This window comes from Lolium rigidum, chromosome 1 (genome assembly GCF_022539505.1).
Source record: "Lolium rigidum isolate FL_2022 chromosome 1, APGP_CSIRO_Lrig_0.1, whole genome shotgun sequence".
Taxonomy (NCBI): Eukaryota; Viridiplantae; Streptophyta; class Magnoliopsida; order Poales; family Poaceae; genus Lolium; species Lolium rigidum.
Genome location: NC_061508.1, coordinates 114,280,756 through 114,301,669, shown reverse-complemented (window position 1 = coordinate 114,301,669; position 20,914 = coordinate 114,280,756). Strand labels below are relative to the sequence as shown.

Here is a 20,914-nt window from a genome sequence, read left to right as displayed (position 1 = left end):
TTGCAGATTGGTTACATCTGAAGTCGGACGGATGGGTTGCCTATGACGGGAAAAGAAATCGGTGTGCTTCCCTTTCTCATCTCGTCAACGAGAAAATGGCTAAATTATTGTGTGGAAGATTTGAATTTGATTTTCTCCAAAATCTCATCGTTAAACTACTGATGGTGAACATTATATCCTAATATTGGAGTCATGTTAATTTGTGACATCTATGAGAAAAACACACACATATATATACATACACATAGAGATATGCATGCCATTGCCATGTTGCATAGCTTCCTCGTTTGGCATGCAATTCTCCTCGAATGAACTATCACTCTTTATGTGTGTGTTGATCAAAACCATGTGATACATACATGGGTTATTTCATTTATTGCTTGATAAATTTCACGGGTGAGTATCTAATCTTGACATGAACATTTTCATGCATTCATTGTAGCTAAACATGCAAACCTTTCGCGAAGCATCGACAGTTAGCAGCATGCTTCTAATTAATACACCTATCATCCTTCTGCTATACGATGACAAAAAGACTAGTACTAGTCCAGTAAAGAATCAAGTCCTCCATTAACAGCACCAAGCTGGTATATGATGCCCCCAATAAAAATGCATGACAACAATTGGATAAATAAACTGAACTGTAGTTCCACAAGTACCAAGCTGGATGTAGCGCAAACTGCGTACATAATCGCTTGATCTATAAAAACTGTGTACATATATATAATCGGTCGGTCGAAGCCGGATTACAACTTTAGAACTATGACAGATGCATGAGGTGCTCGCTAAGAGCCTACTAGATCAGATGCGCGCTCCCGTTTCGCTTAGTGTGTGTATGGGTAACGATGCCCCCGTTCCTAATTGATGTGAGTTTTTATTTGTTTCAACATGAAATAAGGTCCTGCAAACATGATCTTGTCTCGTTTTTGGGTGTGCAGGTGTTACGTCGTGGCTTGGGATATTTTGATGTATGATCTTTATCAGACATTTGTTGAATAAATTAATAAAAAAAGCAGTATGCATGGTTTCGATGCAGAGGCCAGACTGTCTCCATTTCGGAAAAAAACCTTCGTCCTCGGACCAAAACTCTTCTTCCCGCTACAAATAGAAGAACATAGCTTACCTCACATACCAATTATACATGCATTCCATTCGCTGATAAACATAGTTTAGAGATTGGCATGCCATGGACAACAGAAGAATTGGTGGGTTTAAGGCATTCATAAAAATGGGGAATCAAGAAAGGCAATGGCTTGTTTGCCGTGTTGATGTCGTGGGAAATTTGGAAGGATCATGTTTTCAGAAATAACTCCATGACAACATGTTAGTCTCGAAAACCGAAGAGGAGGCCACAATGTGAGGCTTTGCCGGGACCAAAGCGTTGAGTAATGTAATACCGTGAGATTAGATTTTTTTAACCTTGGCCTTGTTGACTAATGATGGACTTATAAAACTCTAAAATCTTCTTCTTAATCAATGAAAATACTAGCAAATAATTTTTGTTTCAAAAAAAATCACTGATTAATATTGGACTGCCAAGTGACAAACCTGCAAGAATGGAACAACTGATTTCCATGTTTCTCGGCTGTTATATGATGCCAACTTAAATTAAAATGCATGGCAACATTTGGATAAAAAGTTTGACTAGAGTTTCACAAGAAGCACTGACTGGATCTGTAATGCAAACTGCGTACATAAAAACTGGATTACAACTGTGTACATTAATCGGCCGATCGAAACAACCGGATTACAAGTATGACAGGTGCATACTGCACTGTATGTGATGTGATGTATGTAGTACAAATGTTGAGTGACTGTTTATTTTTCTAGATAATCCCCTGATATGAACATGATGATGCATATAGGGGAGTAGGGGCGGCATTGAACAGTTAGTCGATCAGACATTCAGAGCTCGTCATGGAGGTCACCGGCGGAATGCTTTGGGTTGGGCGAGGTCTTGACGGGGTAGGACGCCTCCATGGCGATGCCGCAGAGCCCCTCCTTGTCGGCGACGTCGCGCTTCATGCGGATGTAGCCCTTCTCCCCCCACTCGGGCCCCCACGAGTTCTTGACGATCCAGTACTTGGTGCCATCGGCGGTGGCGCCGTAGCCGACGGCGGCCACACCGTGGTCCAGCTCGGTGCCGCACTTGCCGGAGAAGACCCCCTCGGAGTAGAACTGGAAGTGCGACCCGCTGGCCTCGATGGCCACGGACACGGGCTGGTTCGCCAGGGCCTTCTGGAGCGCCTTCTCGTCGTTGCGGGGCACGTCCTCGTACCCGTCGATGGTGACCACGGCCGGGTTCTTCTTGTTGCAGGAGTTGGCCTGACGAGCCTTGTAGGGGTAGGCGTCCTCGGCGGCGACCCCGCCGTGCTTGGCGATGTACTGGAAGGCGTAGTCCATGAGGCCGCCGTTGCAGCCGGCGTTGGTCTTGGTGTCGCAGTCCACCAGCTGCTGCTCGGAGAGCGCCGTGAGGTTCTTGGTCTTGATCGCGTTGATGCCCTCCACGGCGGCGATCGTGGAGAAGGCCCAGCAGCTCCCGCACTGGCCCTGGTCCTTGACGTCCGTCACCGCGCCCTTCTGCCGCCAGTCCACCGACGGCGGGACGGCGGTAGCGGCGCCGTGCGTGAAGGCCGCAGTCTCCTTTCGGCCGCCACGGAACATGCGGTGGTGTGCGACGCGGGAGGAGGCGTAGGCGCGGCGGAACTCGTCGGCGGTCATGTCGCCGAAGCGGTTGAGGCGGAGCTTGTAGGGCGCGTCGCCGCGGTTGAACTCGTGGATGAGGCGCACGTTCTCGCGGAAGACGTTGAAGCGGCGGGCCTTGTCGTCGAGGTCGCGCGCCACCGTGTGGCGGCTGCGCCAGCGCTCGTACAGCGCCCACAGGGAGTCCTCCGACGCCAGGTCGTGCTCGCCGAAGTCCATCGCGCTCGCCGGCGCGGCCGCAGCCAGCAGCACGATCAGCAGGGCGGCTGCGGCCATGATGGCCGCCAGCACGGGCGCTCTCGCCATGGACTGTTGATTGGAAACCTTGGCAATGCTGATTAAACTTGGAGCGTATGCTTGTGCTGTGAGATGGGTGGATGCTTGTGTTGTGGCAGCCATGGCCGATCAGCTGGTCCTTATATAGCGCCGGGTGGCAAGCACGATCAGTGATTCGATGGATCACTTTGCTGGCTCTAGATTGTTGCATGCAAGAATCAATCGGAGGTGCACGTTGCTTGCCGGCAACAACTTACCACGTACTCACTACAGTCGGTAGTGCTCAGGTACATCAGAATGGTGGCTAATTCATCAATGCTCATCCTTAACCAAGTACTACCATTACTAGTGCAATTGTTAGCTAATACGCATCATACTGGTACATGCCAGGATGCCATCCATGGCGGAGCTGTTAGGTTGTGCGATTAATGGAGATGACGACCAGATGAAGGAAGTAGCGAGGCGTTTACGCCACGGCCATGTACAAATTGATACCGCAATCTGAGGATACATTGTCGAAACTGGAATCGTGCGGCAGATCGACTATAGCATTACTGTTTTGGAATTCTTCAAGTGCTTTTGGTTTGCGCAGATGTATGTACGATACGGCGAGAGCACGCATAGCATAGCATCTGTCCTGTCTTGCATTTTCGGTGATCGACCACCGCAGGGGATCGGAATGTTTGGAATGACGTATCAGCGGCGCAGCCACAGGGGAGCGAGGCAGAGAAACGTCGATGTCACAGCCGTCCCGTCAGGAGATTGGAATGTATTCGAATAATTGACACTGAGTTGCCGTTTTCGCCATTAGAAAAAGAACATCCTTTGGCAAGCTTTTTCTGATTGAACATGACCAGAGTAAATGAAAAACAAGTAACCATAACGGTGCAAGCAAGCGTGTTGCCCTGGCCCCCGTCCCCGAGTGATCCTAATTAGCAGATGGCGATCGATCGATGGAACGACTGGGATTCCGTTACAATTCTAACACGTGTCAGTCATGTTGTCTGTCTGTAGAATCTGTAGAGTGCAGTGCCAAGCTTTACGCATAGATCGCGCATTGATTTCAACTTAGGATGACGGGATGTTAAACCATAAGTTTAAGCAATCAGTTGGGACTTAGAGCATCTCCACCGGCAGCCCCAAATAGGCGTCAGTAGGGGCGGCACCTCCGTTTGGGAGACGCCGGCACATCATCCTCCATTTGGGGGAGCTGCTCCCACACAAGCGCTCCCAAACAGGCGGCCCCGATAGATTTTGAAATTTAAATACAAATTTGCAACACGATATTCATACGTAGTTCGAACGAAATTTGTAAAAATTTAACACGAATTCAAACTAAAATACTAAAAATAAACATCTAGCGGCGCGGGGAGTCGAAGGCCAGTCGCCGCCCTCGCCGTTTGGTTTCCGTGCGGGAGGCCATTAACGCCGATGACCAACCTCCCCGCGTCCTTTCCGATGTGAACCACCGCGTCCCCTCGCTGACAAGGTGCCCCCACCCGCGAAAACCGTTGTTCCGCGAGGCGCCGGCGCGCCTTTGGCGAAGGGGTCGGTACGGGGTTGCCAGCGATTCTATTAGGCTCCAAAATTGGCCTGCACCGTTTGGGGCGCGCCGGTGCGAGCCCATTTTCGCCCCCGCTCCCCAAATTGCTATCGGGACCGCTATCGGGACCACCGGTGGAGATGCTCTTATAACTATAACATTCTTATCTATCAATGCATCGAAACACAAGGCTTTTGCGTTTTCGCGGAAAAAACAACCAACTGGTTTCTCTATCACAACTTAAAAGATGTTTGCATGAAATCACCACTCATTTAACTAAATTTATCAAATGTTTGTACCATTTTTTAACTTGCGAAGATAGAAACCTACCATACTTTTCGAAAGATTTCGTATAGAACACTAGACGCAAGTTGCCAATACATTAACGCTGTTTCTAACTAGTAGAGCCAACCTCCTAGGGCAAATTCACTGACATGGATTGAGACCTACTTGTCAACCCAATTAAAAAAAAACTAAATTTCAAAAGTTCCCCACCCTCTAGTCCTCTACCATCCAGTTGACCCACAACTCCATGAGGTGGTAGTGACCCCCACTGCTTCGGGGAGGACTATCGCCGATGTCCCCGATCAACCCGAGCCCCCACTGTTGCGACCTCCAGCGACGGATCGAGGCCATCCATCAGCTATGTGGAGTCATCACCTCGAACATCCTGAACAAAACCGAGCATGCGGTTTTCCTCACTTGGTCAAGCATGGTTGCTAGACACTCAATATCGTCGAAATCGGGTCCGTGTTCCTCCACTGCACCTGGGGTGGCTGGCCTTGGGGATCCGGCCATGATGGGGAGTACAATGTAACATCTCCACCCTTGCCGCCTCATAAGGTCGTGCCTTCCAGACCGCCTTCGATGGTCCCACTTGTTTGCTTTGTGCCATCTCCGGTCGCCGGTCAAGGTGGTGGTGGTTTGGACACGGAAAGCACAAGGTAGGAAAAGACTTTTATTCTTTTTAGATATTTTTTTAATTGGCATGAAAAGTGAGGTTCCACCGATCAGAAACGGTGTCAATTCATGTTTATTGTATTTCGAGTCACCATAAGCTCATACTCCGTTCTATCTACTGCCAGTGAGCCGGTAACATGGAAAACAGAGGACCAAAAAATAGTTGGAACAATTGATAGCGCGGTAAAATAGAAAATAGAGGACCAAAAAGTAGATGGAACAACTGAAACCGCTCGCGAGAGCCGAGAGGTTGAACTTACCAAGCAATGGAAAGCTTGCAAGCATGTCCAAGTTATTATCCATCAATCCAGGGCAATTAACCTAAGCAAGGGAAATGCATCCACATTTGTACATGGACGGTTGCCAAGTGCGGCTCGTCAGCAACATACTCCCTCGATTGCTTCATGCAGCAGGAATTCAGGAATCCAACATATGGCTGTACGACACATACGGCCGGTTGCTTGCTCCTGTTGTTCCTCATCCTCTCCACTCACCGATTATTGGTGCTCGCATTGCATGCGGTAGCTGCGGTAGCTGGAGACGTTAGCCAGAAGACTTTTTTTTTACAGAAACAAAGTTTTATTAATTAAATCACATCAATACAAGAGTTTTCCGGATGTACTCCGGAACCGAATGAAAAACCTCGCTAGTGGAAACACTAAAGCAAGATTTAGCTAAGATATGCGCTGTTTCATTAAGATTGCGCTTCACATGGATAAAAGAGATCGACGTGAAGGAATTAGTCATGGCCTTAATCCCATGAACGAGGATTCCAGCAGATGATCAGCCAGAAGACATCTGTTCCAGAAGAAGATTCAGATTTGAGATTTCAGCACAAGGATATTCGCAGAAATTAAAAAAGAAAGACTGACCGCTGGAAAACACAGGTCATCTTTAATTAATCAGCCTGTCTGACGCCAACAGCGGCACACCGCGCTCTCGTGCCCGTTTTAAATCTGAATCTCCGGCCGATCTTCCTCCGACCGGCCGGCCGGGGACGTTTCGCGGCAATTAGGCAGATCCTAGATGCGTGCCATCAAGACCAAGTGTTTAGATACGTCAAGCGACAAAGCACGCACGCGGCACGCTGGCGTGAACATGCCATTACTCACTTCATGTGTGTGACGCCATCTCGGCACATGATCACGTTGCATCGCTGGTGCATCGACCGCTTGGTCTCGGCCGGCCACCTCGTAATTCACAAGAAAGAAATCTCACAATGCTTAGCATTTCGATCCATGTATTCCCTCCTCAAATGAGTAAAATGCACCATAGGTCCTACAAGTTTCCAAGGGGTATCAATTGGGTCTCAAAAGTATAAGATCGCACACGTCGCCGACTATAGAGCGTGGTGCTCTGCAAGGATGGACCCGATATGCCGACTCTTGGGCGACCCTCCTCCGCAGTACGGTAAAAACCCTAACCCTTATACTTTTGTGTTTGTCGGTTCTCTTATTCGTTACCAGATTTGCAATCTCTTAGGCTGGCAGATAGTTTGGGCTTGCAAATTAGTGAGTCTGAGCTGCTCAGATGAGCATAGGACCGCCGGTGACATACTTTAGAAATATTTAAGACTTGAATATAATGTGGGTTATCATACTTTTGAAAACTTTTAGGGCATGTGGTGCATTTTGCTCTGCTTAAGATACACATTAGTTTTAGTTAAAGTCAAGATTTATAAACTTTGACGAAATGTATATAAAATAATATCAACATCTACAACATCAACTCAATGTTATTAGAACCATCATGAAACATATTTCCATATTAAATTGATTTGGGATTTATGAACGTTAATTTATTTTATATATACTTGATCAAACTTTGTAAATTTTTGGCTTTGACCACAACTAACATGCATCTTTTTTTTTAAGTTTTATTACATGCATCTTAAATTGGGAAGGAGGAGTATCTGATATTCTTTTCACTGGCTATGGGCCTTTGGCACATGATCGCTCAATTCTGTATTACAGGTTCCAACTTACCTCTCTCTTCTTCTTCACCACCTCTAGAGGATAAACCAGAGTCTCTCCCCATTGTCGACATCGAGCCTGGCTCTCTAGCGGTTCGAGGGGTGAAGAACTTCGGTAACCTAATGCCGGTCACAGATAGGTTAGGGTTCGGGTTTGATGGTGGGTGGCGCCAATGGCAGAGCTAGGTGGGCTCTCCCCATTGCACATGCACAATGATATAGGTAGTTTCGTGACTTGGATGTTGGGACTTGGGATAATTGCTTAAGGAGACACGACTTGGAGGTTCTGTGTTGTGGTCTCCCAGTGCTTGCCGCTAGTCCAGGTGGATCTTCGTGGGCGTAATGTACACAATTACCAATGAGAATTTTTTGGAACCGACTGAGTCCCGCCACCGGCTTGCCCATTTATTTTGGCATTTAAAGGTGGTTGGTGCGTCGGCAATGGAAGTTTGGTACTAGTTGTTGCTCTTTGGAACCCCAAGAGGAAGGTATGATGCGCACAGCAGCAAGTTTTCCCTCAGAAAGAAACCAAGGTTTATCGAACCAGGAGGAGCCAAGAAGCACGTTGAAGGTTGATGGCGGCGGGATGTAGTGCGGCGCAACACCAGGGATTCCGGCGCCAACGTGGAACCTGCACAACACAACCAAAGTACTTTGCCCCAACGAAACAGTGAGGTTGTCAATCTCACCGGCTTGCTGTAACAATGGATTAACCGTATTGTGTGGAAGATGATTGTTTGCAAGAAAACAGTAAAGAACAAGTATTGCAGCAGATTTGTATTTCAGTATAAAAGAATGGACCGGGGTCCACAGTTCACTAGAGGTGTCTCTCCCATAAGATAAAAGCATGTTGGGTGAACAAATTACAGTCGGGCAATTGACAAATAGAGAGGGCATAACAATGCACATACATGTCATGATAAGTATAGTGAGATTTAATTGGGCATTACGACAAAGTACATAGACCGCCATCCAACTCGCATCTATGCCTAAAAGTCCACCTTCAGGTTATCATCCGAACCCCTTCCAGTATTAAGTTGCAAAGCAACAGACAATTGCATTAAGTATGGTGCGTAATGTAATCAACAACTACATCCTTAGACATAGCATCAATGTTTTATCCCTAGTGGCAACAAGCACAACACAACCTTAGAACTTTTCTGTCACTGTCCCGGGTATCAATGGAGGCATGAACCCACTATCGAGCATAAATACTCCCTCTTGGAGTTAAGAGCAAAAACTTGGCCGAGCCTCTACTAATAACGGAGAGCATGCAAGATCATAAACAACACATAGGTAATAACTTGATAATTAACATAACATGGTATTCTCTATCCATCGGATCCCGACAAACACAACATATAGCATTACAGATAGATGATATTGATCATGTTAGGCAGCTCACAAGATCCAACAATGAAGCACAATGAGGAGAAGACAACCATCTAGCTACTGCTATGGACCCATAGTCCAGGGGTGAACTACTCACTCATCACTCCGCAGGCGACCATGGCGGTGAAGAGTCCTCCGGGAGATGAATCCCCTCTCCGGCAGGGTGCCGGAGGAGATCTCCGGAATCCCCGAGATGGGATTGGCGGCGGCGGCGTCTCGGAAGGTTTTCCGTAACGTGGTTCTTCGTACTGGGGTTTTCGCGACGGAGGCTTTAAGTAGGCGGAAGGGCAACGTGGGGGGCCACACGAGGGCCCCACACCATAGGTCGGCGCGGCCAGGGCCTAGGCCGCGCCGCGCCGCCCTATGGTGGCGGCGCCTCGTGGCCCCACTTCGACTCCTCTTCGGTCTTCCGGAAGCTTCGTGGCAAAATAGGACCCTGGGCGTTGATTTCGTCCAATTCCGAGAATATTTCGTTACTAGGATTTCTGAAACCAAAAACAGCGAGAAAACAGCAAGCTGTCTCTTCGGCATCTTGTTAATAGGTTAGTTCCGGAAAATGCACGAATATGACATAAAGTGTGCATAAAACATGTAGATATCATCAATAATGTGGCATGGAACATAAGAAATTATCGATACGTCGGAGACGTATCAGCATCCCCAAGCTTAGTTTCGCTCGTCCCGAGCAGGTAAAACGATAACAAAGATAATTTCGAAGTGACATGCCATCATAACCTTGATCATACTATTTGTAAACATATGTAATGAATGCTGCGATCAAAACAATGGTAATGACATGAGTAAACAAGTGAATCATAAAGCAAAGACTTTTCATGAATAGTACTTCAAGACAAGCATCAATAAGTCTTGCATAAGAGTTAACTCATAAAGCAATAAATCAAAGTAAAGGTATTGAAGCAACACAAAGGAAGATTAAGTTTCAGCGGTTGCTTTCAACTTGTAACATGTATATCTCATAGATAATTGTCAACATAGAGTAATATAACAAGTGCAATATGCAAGTATGTAGGAATCAATGCACAGTTCACACAAGTGTTTGCTTCTTGAGGTGGAGAGAGATGGGTGAACTGACTCAACATAAAAGTAAAAAGAATGGTCCTTCAAAGAGGAAAGCATCGATTGCTATATTTGTGCTAGAGCTTTTATTTTGAAAACATGAAACAATTTTGTCAACGGTAGTAATAAAGCATATGAGTTATGTAAATTATATCTTACAAGTTGCAAGTCTCATGCATAGTATACTAATAGTGCCCGCACCTTGTCCTAATTAGCTTGGACTACCGGATCATTGCAATACACATGTTTTAACCAAGTGTCACAATGGGGTACCTCCATGCCGCCTGTACAAAGGTCTAAGGAGAAAGCTCGCATTTTGGATTTCTCGCTTTTGATTATTCTCAACTTAGACATCCATACCGGGACAACATGGACAACAGATAATGGACTCCTCTTTAATGCATAAGCATGTGGCAACAATTATTATTCTCATATGAGATTGAGGATATATGTCCAAAACTGAAACTTCCACCATGAATCATGGCTTTAGTTAGCGGCCCAATGTTCTTCTCTAACAATATGCATGCTCCAACCATTAAGGTGGTAGATCTCTCTTACTTCGGACAAGACGGACATGCATAGCAACTCACATGATATTCAACAAAGAGTAGTTGATGGCGTCCCTGAAGCATGGTTATCGCACAACAAGCAACTTAATAAGAGATAAAGTACATAAGTACATATTCAATACCACAATAGTTTTTAAGCTATTTGTCCCATGAGCTATATATTGCAAAGGTGAATGATGGAATTTAAAGGTAGCACTCAAGCAATTTACTTTGGAATGGCGGATAAATACCATGTAGTAGGTAGGTATGGTGGACACAAATGGCATAGTGGTTGGCTCAAGGATTTTGGATGCATGAGAAGTATTCCCTCTCGATACAAGGTTTAGGCTAGCAAGGTTATTTGAAACAAACACAAGGATGAACGGTGCAGCAAAACTCACATAAAAGACATATTGTAAACATTATAAGACTCTACACCGTCTTCCTTGTTGTTCAAAACTCAATACTAGATATTATCTAGACTCTAGAGAAACCAAATATGCAAACCAAATTAGCAAGCTCTAATTGTTTCTTCATTAATGGGTGCAAAGTATATGATGCAAGAGCTTAAACATGAGCACAACAATTGCCAAGTATCAAATTATCCAAGACATTTTAGAGTTACTACATGTAGCATTTTCCAATTCCAACCATATAACAATTTAACGAAGAAGAAACTTCGCCATGAATACTATGAGTAGAGCCTAAGGACATACTTGTCCATATGCTACAGCGGAGCGTGTCTCTCTCCCACAAAGTGAATGCTAGGATCCATTTTATTCAAACAAAACAAAAACAAAAATAAACCGACGCTCCAAGCAAAGTACATAAGATGTGACGGAATAAAAATATAGTTTCAGGGGAGGAACCTGATAATGTTGTCGATGAAGCTTAGACGCTTGAGTCTTCTTAGAATATGCAGGGGTGAACCACCGGGGCATCCCCAAGCTTAGAGCTTTCACTCTCCTTGATTATATTGTATCATACTCCTCTCTTGATCCTTGAAAACTTCCTCCACACCAAACTCGAAACAACTCATTAGAGGGTTAGTGCACAATAAAAATTAACATGTTTAGAGGTGACACAATCATTCTTAACACTTCTGGACATTGCATAAAGTTACTGGACATTAATGGATCAAAGAAATTCATCCAACATAGCAAAAGAGGCAATGCGAAATAAAAGGCAGAATCTGTCAAAACAGAACAGTCCGTAAAGATGGATTTTATTAGGGCACCAGACTTGCTCAAATGAAAATGCCCAAATTGAATGAAAGTTGCATACATATCTGAGGATCACTCACGTAAATTGGCTTAATTTTCTGAGTTACCTACAGAGAATTAGACCCAGATTCGTGACAGCAAAGAAATCTGTTTCTGCGCAGTAATCCAAATCTAGTATTTACTTTACTATCAAAGACTTTACTTGGCACAACAAAACTCAAAACTAAGATAAGGAGAGGTTGCTACAGTAGTAAACAACTTCCAAGACTCAAATATAAAACAAAAATACTGTAGTAAAAACATGGGTTGTCTCCCATAAGCGCTTTTCTTTAACGCCTTTCAGCTAGGCGCAGAAAGTGTATCTCAAGTGTTATCAAGAGATGAAGCATTGACATTGCCTTGGGTTTTACCCTTACCTTTCTTGTCCTTACTCTTTGGCTTAGGGAATATATGGCTACCCCCGGGTGTAGAGGTGAATTTTAGGGTGCCTTCTCTCACGTCTATGACTGCTCCCTATAGTTTCGACAGGGATCTTCCGAGTGTGATTTGTCCCTGTTCCTGCGCATTCAATGACAAGGTAATCAATGGATATTGTTATCCCAAGAATGGTTGTATGCACACCCGCAGCTATCCCTTTAGGAATTATAACAGAGTTATCAATAAGAGTTATTCCTTCTCCCCCTTCAGTGAATTCCTAAAGTTTCAAAGATTTATGAATACTCTTAGGCATTAGGCAAAATTCAGTCATAATATCACAATTAGCATGAAGAGTTTGGTCACCTATGACAATTTTAATAGTAGGATTCCACAATGAAGGTTCAGAGTTCACTAAAACTTGATCAAGACGGTTACGAATATATCCATAATTTTCATTTAAGCGAGATGCACTTGTCTCAAGAGTGTTTAATCTATTATGAATGCTAATAAGGGCTGAATCAAAGTTATTAGATGAATCATGTGATGAAACCAACTTCTTTATGGCATTAAAAGCTTGATCCCCATTACAATGAAGGAAATCTCCTCCCACTAGAGCATCCAAGGCATATCTATAGCGAATCATAAGACCAAAATAAAAATTACTAAGGAGCAAACTTAGAGTCATTTGAGGTTTAGTTTTACGATAAGAAGTAAAAATCCTGGACCAAGCATCTTTAAAACTTTCCTCATCCCCTTGTTTAAAAGTAAAAACTAATTCCTCAAGTGAAAGAAGTAACAGGTACAGAGCTAGACATGATAACAAAAGTAAACTAAATGCAAGTAACTAATTTTTTGTGTTTTTGATATAGAGTGCAAGACAGTAAATAAAGTAAAGCTAGCAACTAATTTTTTTGTGTTTTGATATAATGCAGCAAACAAAGTAGTAAATAAAATAAAGCAAGACAAAAACAAAGTAAAGAGATTGGGAAGTGGAGACTCCCCTTGCAGCGTGTCTTGATCTCCCGGCAACGGCGCCGAGAAAATATGCTTGATGGCGTGTAATTCACACGTTCGTTGGGAACCCCAAGAGGAAGGTATGATGCGCACAGCAGCAAGTTTTCCCTCAGAAAGAAACCAAGGTTTATCGAACCAGGAGGAGCCAAGAAGCAGGTTGAAGGTTGATGGCGGCGGGATGTAGTGCGGCGCAACACCAGGGATTCCGGCGCCAACGTGGAACCTGCACAACACAACCAAAGTACTTTGCCCCAACGAAACAGTGAGGTTGTCAATCTCACCGGCTTGCTGTAACAATGGATTAACCGTATTGTGTGGAAGATGATTGTTTGCAAGAAAACAGTAAAGAACAAGTATTGCGAGCAGATTTGTATTTCAAGTATAAAAGAATGGACCGGGGTCCACAGTTCACTAGAGGTGTCTCTCCCATAAGATAAAAGCATGTTGGGTGAACAAATTACGGTCGGGCAATTGACAAATAGAGAGGGCATAACAATGCACATACATGTCATGATAAGTATAGTGAGATTTAATTGGGCATTACGACAAAGTACATAGACCGCCATCCAACTGCATCTATGCCTAAAAAGTCCACCTTCAGAGTTATCATCCGAACCCCTTCCGGTATTAAGTTGCAAAGCAACGGACAATTGCATTAAGTATGGTGCGTAATGTAATCAACAACTACATCCTTAGACATAGCATCAATGTTTTATCCCTAGTGGCAACAGCACAACACAACCTTAGAACTTTCACGTCACTCGTCCCAGGTATCAATGGAGGCATGAACCCACTATCGAGCATAAATACTCCCTCTTGGAGTTAAGAGCAAAAACTTGGCCGGAGCCTCTACTAATAACGGAGAGCATGCAAGATCATAAACAACACATAGGTAATAACTTGATAATTAACATAACATGGTATTCTCTATCCATCGGATCCCGACAAACACAACATATAGCATTACAGATAGATGATCTTGATCATGTTAGGCAGCTCACAAGATCCAACAATGAAGCACAATGAGGAGAAGACAACCATCTAGCTACTGCTATGGACCCATAGTCCAGGGGTGAACTACTCACTCATCACTCCGGAGGCGACCATGGCGGTGAAGAGTCCTCCGGGAGATGAATCCCCTCTCCGGCAGGGTGCCGGAGGAGATCTCCGAATCCCCCGAGATGGGATTGGCGGCGGCGGCGTCTCTGGAAGGTTTTCCGTATCGTGGTTCTTCGTACTTGGGGTTTTCGCGACGGAGGCTTTAAGTAGGCGGAAGGGCAACGTGGGGGGCCACACGAGGGCCCCACACCATAGGTCGGCGCGGCCAGGGCCTGGGCCGCGCCGCCCTATGGTGGCGACGCCTCGTGGCCCCCCTTCGACTCCTCTTCGGTCTTCCGAAGCTTCGTGGCAAAATAGGACCTCGGGCGTTGATTTCGTCCAATTCGAGAATATTTCGTTACTAGGATTTCCGAAACCAAAAACAGCGGAAAACGACAAGCGGCTCTTCGACATCTTGTTAATAGGTTAGTTCCAGAAAATGCACGAATATGACATAAAGTGTGCATAAAACATGTAGATATCATCAATAATGTGGCATGGAACATAAGAAATTATCGATACGTCGGAGACGTATCAGAGGTGACCGGTATTGGTCAAGCTACGGTTTTGATCGATGTTCCGCTTAGGGCAGAACCTTTTGTGTTGTTTTTGTAATAGGTGTGCTAAACTAATGTTCGGATTAGCTCCGATGTGGAGTTTCGACTACTATTGTTGTTTGTAGCGGTGATAGTTTCATGTATTTATCCCCTGGACATAAGCTTGTAAATGCAGTTGTTTTTCTGTCTAGTGGTCGCCATGTGTGGCTAGTAGGGTTGCTAGATATTACATGTATTTCCATGAATATTGTTAATGAATAAATCCATCTTGTTCCCCTAAAAAAGTCTAGATGTATCTGTTATCACCAGAATTTGACCGGATCAGAGGTGGGTCGCGATTAAGATGGGCTTGGAGAATACACCTGGAAGGAATATATTGAATCGGCCTTGTATACAAAGTTTGGGCTAGTTTGCCCGTGTATCTGTAAATATAGTAGGATACGTGTCGGTTAGATAGAATTTGGCTCGTGCACGGTTGGGATTATTCCCATGTTAGAAAGTCTACGGACTATAAATATGTATTTAGGGTTTATGGAATAAACAACAATCACGTTCACCACAAACCAATCTAGGCGCATCGCCAACTCCCTTGTTTCGAGGGTTTCTTCCGGGTAAGCATCATGCTGCCTAGATCACATCTTGCGATCTAGACAGCACACATTTATTCGCTGTTCATGCGTTGCTCGTGCTGAAACCTTGTTGATGGCGAGCAACGTAGTTATCATAGATGTGTTAGGGTTAGCATTGTTTCATCGTATCATATGCTTTCATCCGTGCAACCCTTAGACGTCTAGCCGCCCTTACACCTATCTTAGGTGTAAGGGCGACACCTCGCTTGATCGTTATTTAGTAGATCCGATCCGTTATGATTGCTCCTTGTTCTTCAAGGATTAGTTTAATATCTGCATAGTTAGGCCTTACAAACGGGTTGAAGGATCCAGTGGCACGTAGGGTGTAGTTTGCTAGCCCTAGACAGGATGTTCCGGGGATCAACTTCATGTTGGTTTTTAGGCCTTGTCTAGGGTCGGTTTATGATCACCGTGCGTGGCCGCCAGGCTCAATCACGCGTAGGATGTTCCGATTATGTGGTGAAAACCCTAAATCGTAGTAGGTCGTTTTAGCTTTGTATCGATCAAGCAGGACAACCATGTGATCGTACACCTCGTACGAATCATGGGTGGATCGGCTCCTTGAGCCGATTCACAGGACAACCTGAGAGCCGATCGAGGCTCGTATTTAATGTTTACGTGTATGCCATGCAGGAAACTAAGCGAAGCAAATCCATCACCTTCCCGATCGGTATAGGTCAGGTGGCACGCCCTTGCACCAAGCATCGGACGTGCGTGCCGAGTCTTTGCGGGCCGTCGCTCGAGGGACCAGGGCCAGCCGCAGTCCTGGGAGCCTCCCGGCTCTACTGTGTTGCCCGTCGCTGCTCGCCGGTGGGTTTCTGACCGCAACAGTATCAAATGTCTAAAAATTATATTTTAAAATTTCAAAAAAATTCAAAAAAATGTCTAAAATATTATTTAAAAAATGAATTCCTACATTTCCATGGAAATACATGTCTAAAAAGTAGAAGAAAAGAGATGCCCATTTAAATGCAAAACCAGCCAAAAATGAGATGCAAAAAAGAAGGAAGATTCCTAAGCCCATTTCCACTTTTTGGGAAATCCGATTGGGCCTCCAGTTCGATGAACCCAATTCAACATCGACATCAAAATGGGCCATTAGGGAACACTTCCATAACGACCATAGACGCCCCAAACTTCACAGATGATGGCATCTCCACCGGCGCGACGCAAACGGTCGCTCAGCGACCGTTTTCGTCCGCCATGATCGGAAATGCGTCTGGCACCACCTCCAGCGGGGCAACACAAAGTGATCGGGCCGTCCGCGGAGACGCAAACCTGGCCCAAATATGCGCCTGGGATGCGTCTCTGGCGGACGCTCGGCGTACGCGGAAAGTGTCCGCTCGCGTCTGGCGGACGTTTCGTCGGGCCCGCCTCGGCGATGACGCAGCGTCGATGCGTCTTCTCCGCCGATCGTGCGGCGAGGCGTCGCTTCGGCGTTTGCGGCCGCGTAAATGGCGATGCCTCGCGTGGCGCGCGGCCGTCGCCTACATCTGCGCACGTAGTAATGGCGATGCCACGCGTGGCGCGGCCGTCGCCCTGCCTCCGACCTATATATACAGGGGCGCGAGCATCTCATCTCCTCCCCACTAAACCCTAGCCGCCGGCCGCGCAGCCGCCGCTTCCTCTCGGCCTCCAGCAGATCCACCATGAGCAGCGCCGGACGCGGCCAGGCTGCCGCGCCACCACCTCCACCTTCACCTCCCACTCCACCTCCTCCGGCCTCGAGCTCCTCCGAGGAGTTCGACTCCGAAGACAGCACCGACCTCCTCCACCCGGTCAGGGACGCCGCGGCTCTGGCACTCGCGGCGCGAGAGCGAGGAGGAGCTGGCGGGCCACGCGGCGTTGGACGCCGAGCTGGAACAGCGCAGGCTGGCGGCCGCCGCTGCAGCAGAGGACTCCGACTCGGATATATCTTGGTCCTCCGATGACCCTGATGCGCCGACGCCAGAGGAGAGGGCGGCGGAGCAGAGGGCCATCGTCGAGTCTTTCAAGACGCTCAAGGACGACGCCGTCAATGCGAGGCTGGAGCAGGCACTGAGCCAGGACGCGGCGGCGCACCGAGCCATAGCGGCCGCGCGGGAGGCGGCGGAGAAGCAGGCGATGGAGCGACGCAACGACGGTGCCGGCCGGCCCGTCAGGAAGCAAGTAGTCTAGGCCTATAGATCTACTTTGTATAGTTTTTATGCATTTTTATGTACTACTTTGAATATTTTTAACTATGTTGCAATTCAAAAAAAAGGATCGCCCCGGTGGGAGCACACCCGGACGCAAACAGACGCGCGGACAAAATATATCCGCGGGGCGGCGCAAACGGACGCTCGCGACCATTTTTTGGCGTCCAAAATGCATCACGCCGCTGGAGATGCCGTGAGTAGGTTGGACACAACCGCCTACTAAGCTATATGTGCTTTGATTCTTTCGGAAATCTGCCTCTTAAGGTGTTGTCAGACTGTTCGGAGGTTATCAATAACATGAAGGCCGAGGCGCCATGTCACTAGATTCTGCATCAGATAAATCATCGTAACTCGTAAGGAGTTTTTACATGATGATGTGTTTGGCCATGAATGGAGGGATTTAGTGTGGGATGCACATAAGCTTGTAAATGCAGCTGTTTTTCTGTCTAGTTGTCGCCATATGTGCCTAGTAGGGTTGCCAGATATTACATGTATTTCCATGAATATTGTTAATGAATAAATCCCTCTTGTTCCCCTAAAAAAAGTGTAGATGACTCTTCCTTATTTAGATCCTATTTCAATCGGAACTTTCCGCGTCGATCCTTTTTTAATCACGTCTTGTTTTTACTCCTATATTGGGAGTTACTCTACGTATTGCTTGACGTAAAACCAATAGTGGATTTGTTTCTGTCTTTTGTTGAATCTTTTTCACGGCTCGATAGAGAATTTGTCAGTTCTCTAAAAAGTATATTTTAAAATGTCTAAAAATTCCAAAAAAAATCTACGTGTACATCTTGACATTCTATGCTCACACACTAAGTTTCACAAAGAAATGACAATTTTTTATGAGCTGTGTAAAAAAAGATAATTTTCGGTGATTCAAAATAGTTTTTTATGTGATATGTTTTTATGTTTTTTACGTAGGCCACACAAATGTACTTTTTCCACAAACTTTTGTGAGTCAACATAGAATGTCCAAATGTACATCCTGGATTTTCTTCATAATTTTTCAACATTTTAGAATAAACTTAAAGTGCATTTTTATTAATAGGTGTATTTAGACATATAAGCCAAAACACCATATCCTCTTTCTTTAGGCTTACCTAATATCTCCAGTCTCGACTGATTTTCAGGTGACAAATGTGACTTAATGTGACCCTTTGAGACTTCCTATCGAGCTGAGATGACTCACAATCCACGTTGTATGGGATGGTTTTTCTTGCTAGTTGTATCGGACGTTTTCCTCGAAAGATGGACTGATAAGTCAATAGCTCACATGACACATCGGTCTTTACCCTGTACATAGCTGAGTACTTCCAGATTTTGGTGTTTCGGTATCATCGCCGATAAATACGAGAAAAATTAACAAAGGATGGATCTTGTGATAAGGTGTACCAATAGTTGCAGCAAACCACAAGTCCAGAAAAAGATACTGAGTGCCTTTATATAAATTTGTGGATCAGCTTACTCAACAATGACCGCGTGGCCTAATGGATAAGGCGCTCGCCTCCGGAGCGGGAGATTCTGGGTTCGAGTCCCAGCGTGGTCGATTTTTGTGAGGTTGGGCGATCTGGAATACTTTCGTATCGTTTGTTTTTGGACGCTTTTTTGAGGTGGGGCGATCTGGAACACTTTTGTATCGTTTGCTTTTGGAGTTGCAGATCAAACCTGCTACTTGTGGAACCAAAAGAATTATGCAAATGTTGTCCTGCATTTTAATTGAAGTTGGGATCATATAACAGCTTTGTTAATGGAGAGCGTGATCTTTTACTGGAACTAGCCTTTGTGTCATCGGCGCGAAAAAGCCAACCGAAAGACATGGAAATAATCATTTGTTCCCATGTGCAATATTTATCAGCGAATGGAGTGTGTGGATATTTCATATTTGAGGCCTGACAGTGTCAGTATATAAGCTCTATTCTTCTTTTCTCTTTGTACCCGCAAGAAGAGTTCTCGTGCCAGGACGAAAGTGAACACAACAACCAATAATCCTACATCTACGGAAGGAACCTCCGGAATGGGCTTACGGGCTAAACGTGGCCTCATGTGTGTGGATATGAAGTAGATGCGGTTATTTTCCTAGCAAATCAGGATGCATTAATGCTAACCACGTCAGCCCGTAAGTATTTTCCGTAAACTAATTGTCCGTAAGTGTAGCATTACTCCACAACAACGGAAGTACATGGACCTTTGTTGAGAACATCAGCTTTTCCAGCTTGCAATTGTGCATATTTCGTGCTTTGATTTTTTTAAGTATATCTTAATTGCACCTAATTCTTCATTTGGTTTAATAGATTTTTTTTCACAATATTTCCATTTCCCCATGTTGGTAACTATTTATGCATTGATAAACTAAAAAAATTCGAGCGGTAACGGAGTATTTCTACTTTCTCCTTTATTTTCTAGTCTTAATGTCTACTAGGTCTAGCGAAAAAATTAGGGTTAGTATTTTTTTACGGTTAATTAGGGTTTTTTTTTTGAAACCCGGTGAATTAATTAGGGTCAGTAGGTCCCGAAAAGAGCAGCGATATGGTCAGTAGGGGGCCTCGACTCCATTTTCCTTGAGCTGGGACCCGTGGGCCATTGGTTTGGGCTGTTGCCACTCGCGCTTGGCAAGTTCTGGTACAGCCCACAGAGTTGAGCAGGCCCGTGTGCGGCATGCCAGTAACCCCTGCCCCTTCGTCAACAGCAGGCAGCAATGCCAACAGCTGCTGACCTACACCTTTAGTCTATGGCTGCCGGCGCTTTAGATCAGAACATATTCTGGCTAAAACGAAAAGTGAGCTGCGCGCTGACTCAACCTGGACAATACTGCCTAAATTCCCATGGAGTCCAAACAGCAGGCAACGACAAAACAGTTTTTGACCTGCGACTTCAAATTTCAAACAAAACCGAGGCTTGTGTGCCTCATGCTTGGGTGCTAGCTTGCTCTATATAAGAACCCAGCTGATCGGCATGGTTACCACAACCCATCCATCACTCATCTCACAACATAGTTAGAGCATGTCTAACAGACCCCCTAAATTTCCGCCCCGTAAAACACGTGTAGAGGGCCCTGTATATAAAACGCGAGTACTTTTAACCGGACAAAAACGCCTCCCATCTAGCGGTCCCCGTATACGAAAACCGTAAAAGAGGAATATGCTTCTTTTTTCATCTCTTCGCGCTGCAGCCCGCCGCCGGACCTGCCGCCCCACCGGACCTGCCGCCCCGCACCACCGGACATGCCGCCCCGAGCCGCCGCCACGCGCTGCCCCGCCGCCTCGCCCCGCTTCTCGGGCCGCGGGCGGCCCCGTCGCCTTGCGCCGCCTCGAGCCGCCATGACCCC

General features: G+C 45.8%; 1 protein-coding gene and 1 non-coding gene across 2 annotated transcripts; one reads left to right on the top strand and one right to left on the bottom strand.

The window, feature by feature from the left end:
• Positions 1 to 1,894: 1,894 nt before the first annotated feature.
• On the bottom strand, positions 1,895 to 3,074 carry LOC124680305 (thiol protease SEN102-like). Its single transcript, XM_047215379.1, has one exon. The coding sequence runs from the start codon at positions 3,007 to 3,009 to the stop codon at positions 1,906 to 1,908; it is 1,104 nt and encodes a 367-aa protein (XP_047071335.1). The 5' UTR covers positions 3,010 to 3,074; the 3' UTR covers positions 1,895 to 1,905.
• Positions 3,075 to 19,062: 15,988 nt separating this feature from the next.
• On the top strand, positions 19,063 to 19,135 carry TRNAR-CCG. Its single transcript has one exon. It is a non-coding gene; the product is annotated as a tRNA-Arg (tRNA).
• The last annotated feature ends 1,779 nt before the right edge of the window (positions 19,136 to 20,914 follow it).

Coding starts and splice junctions, on each gene's coding strand:
- LOC124680305 (XM_047215379.1), bottom strand. CDS start 3,009: ATGGCGAGAGCGCCCGTGCTGGCGGCCATCATGGCCGCAGCCGCCCTG.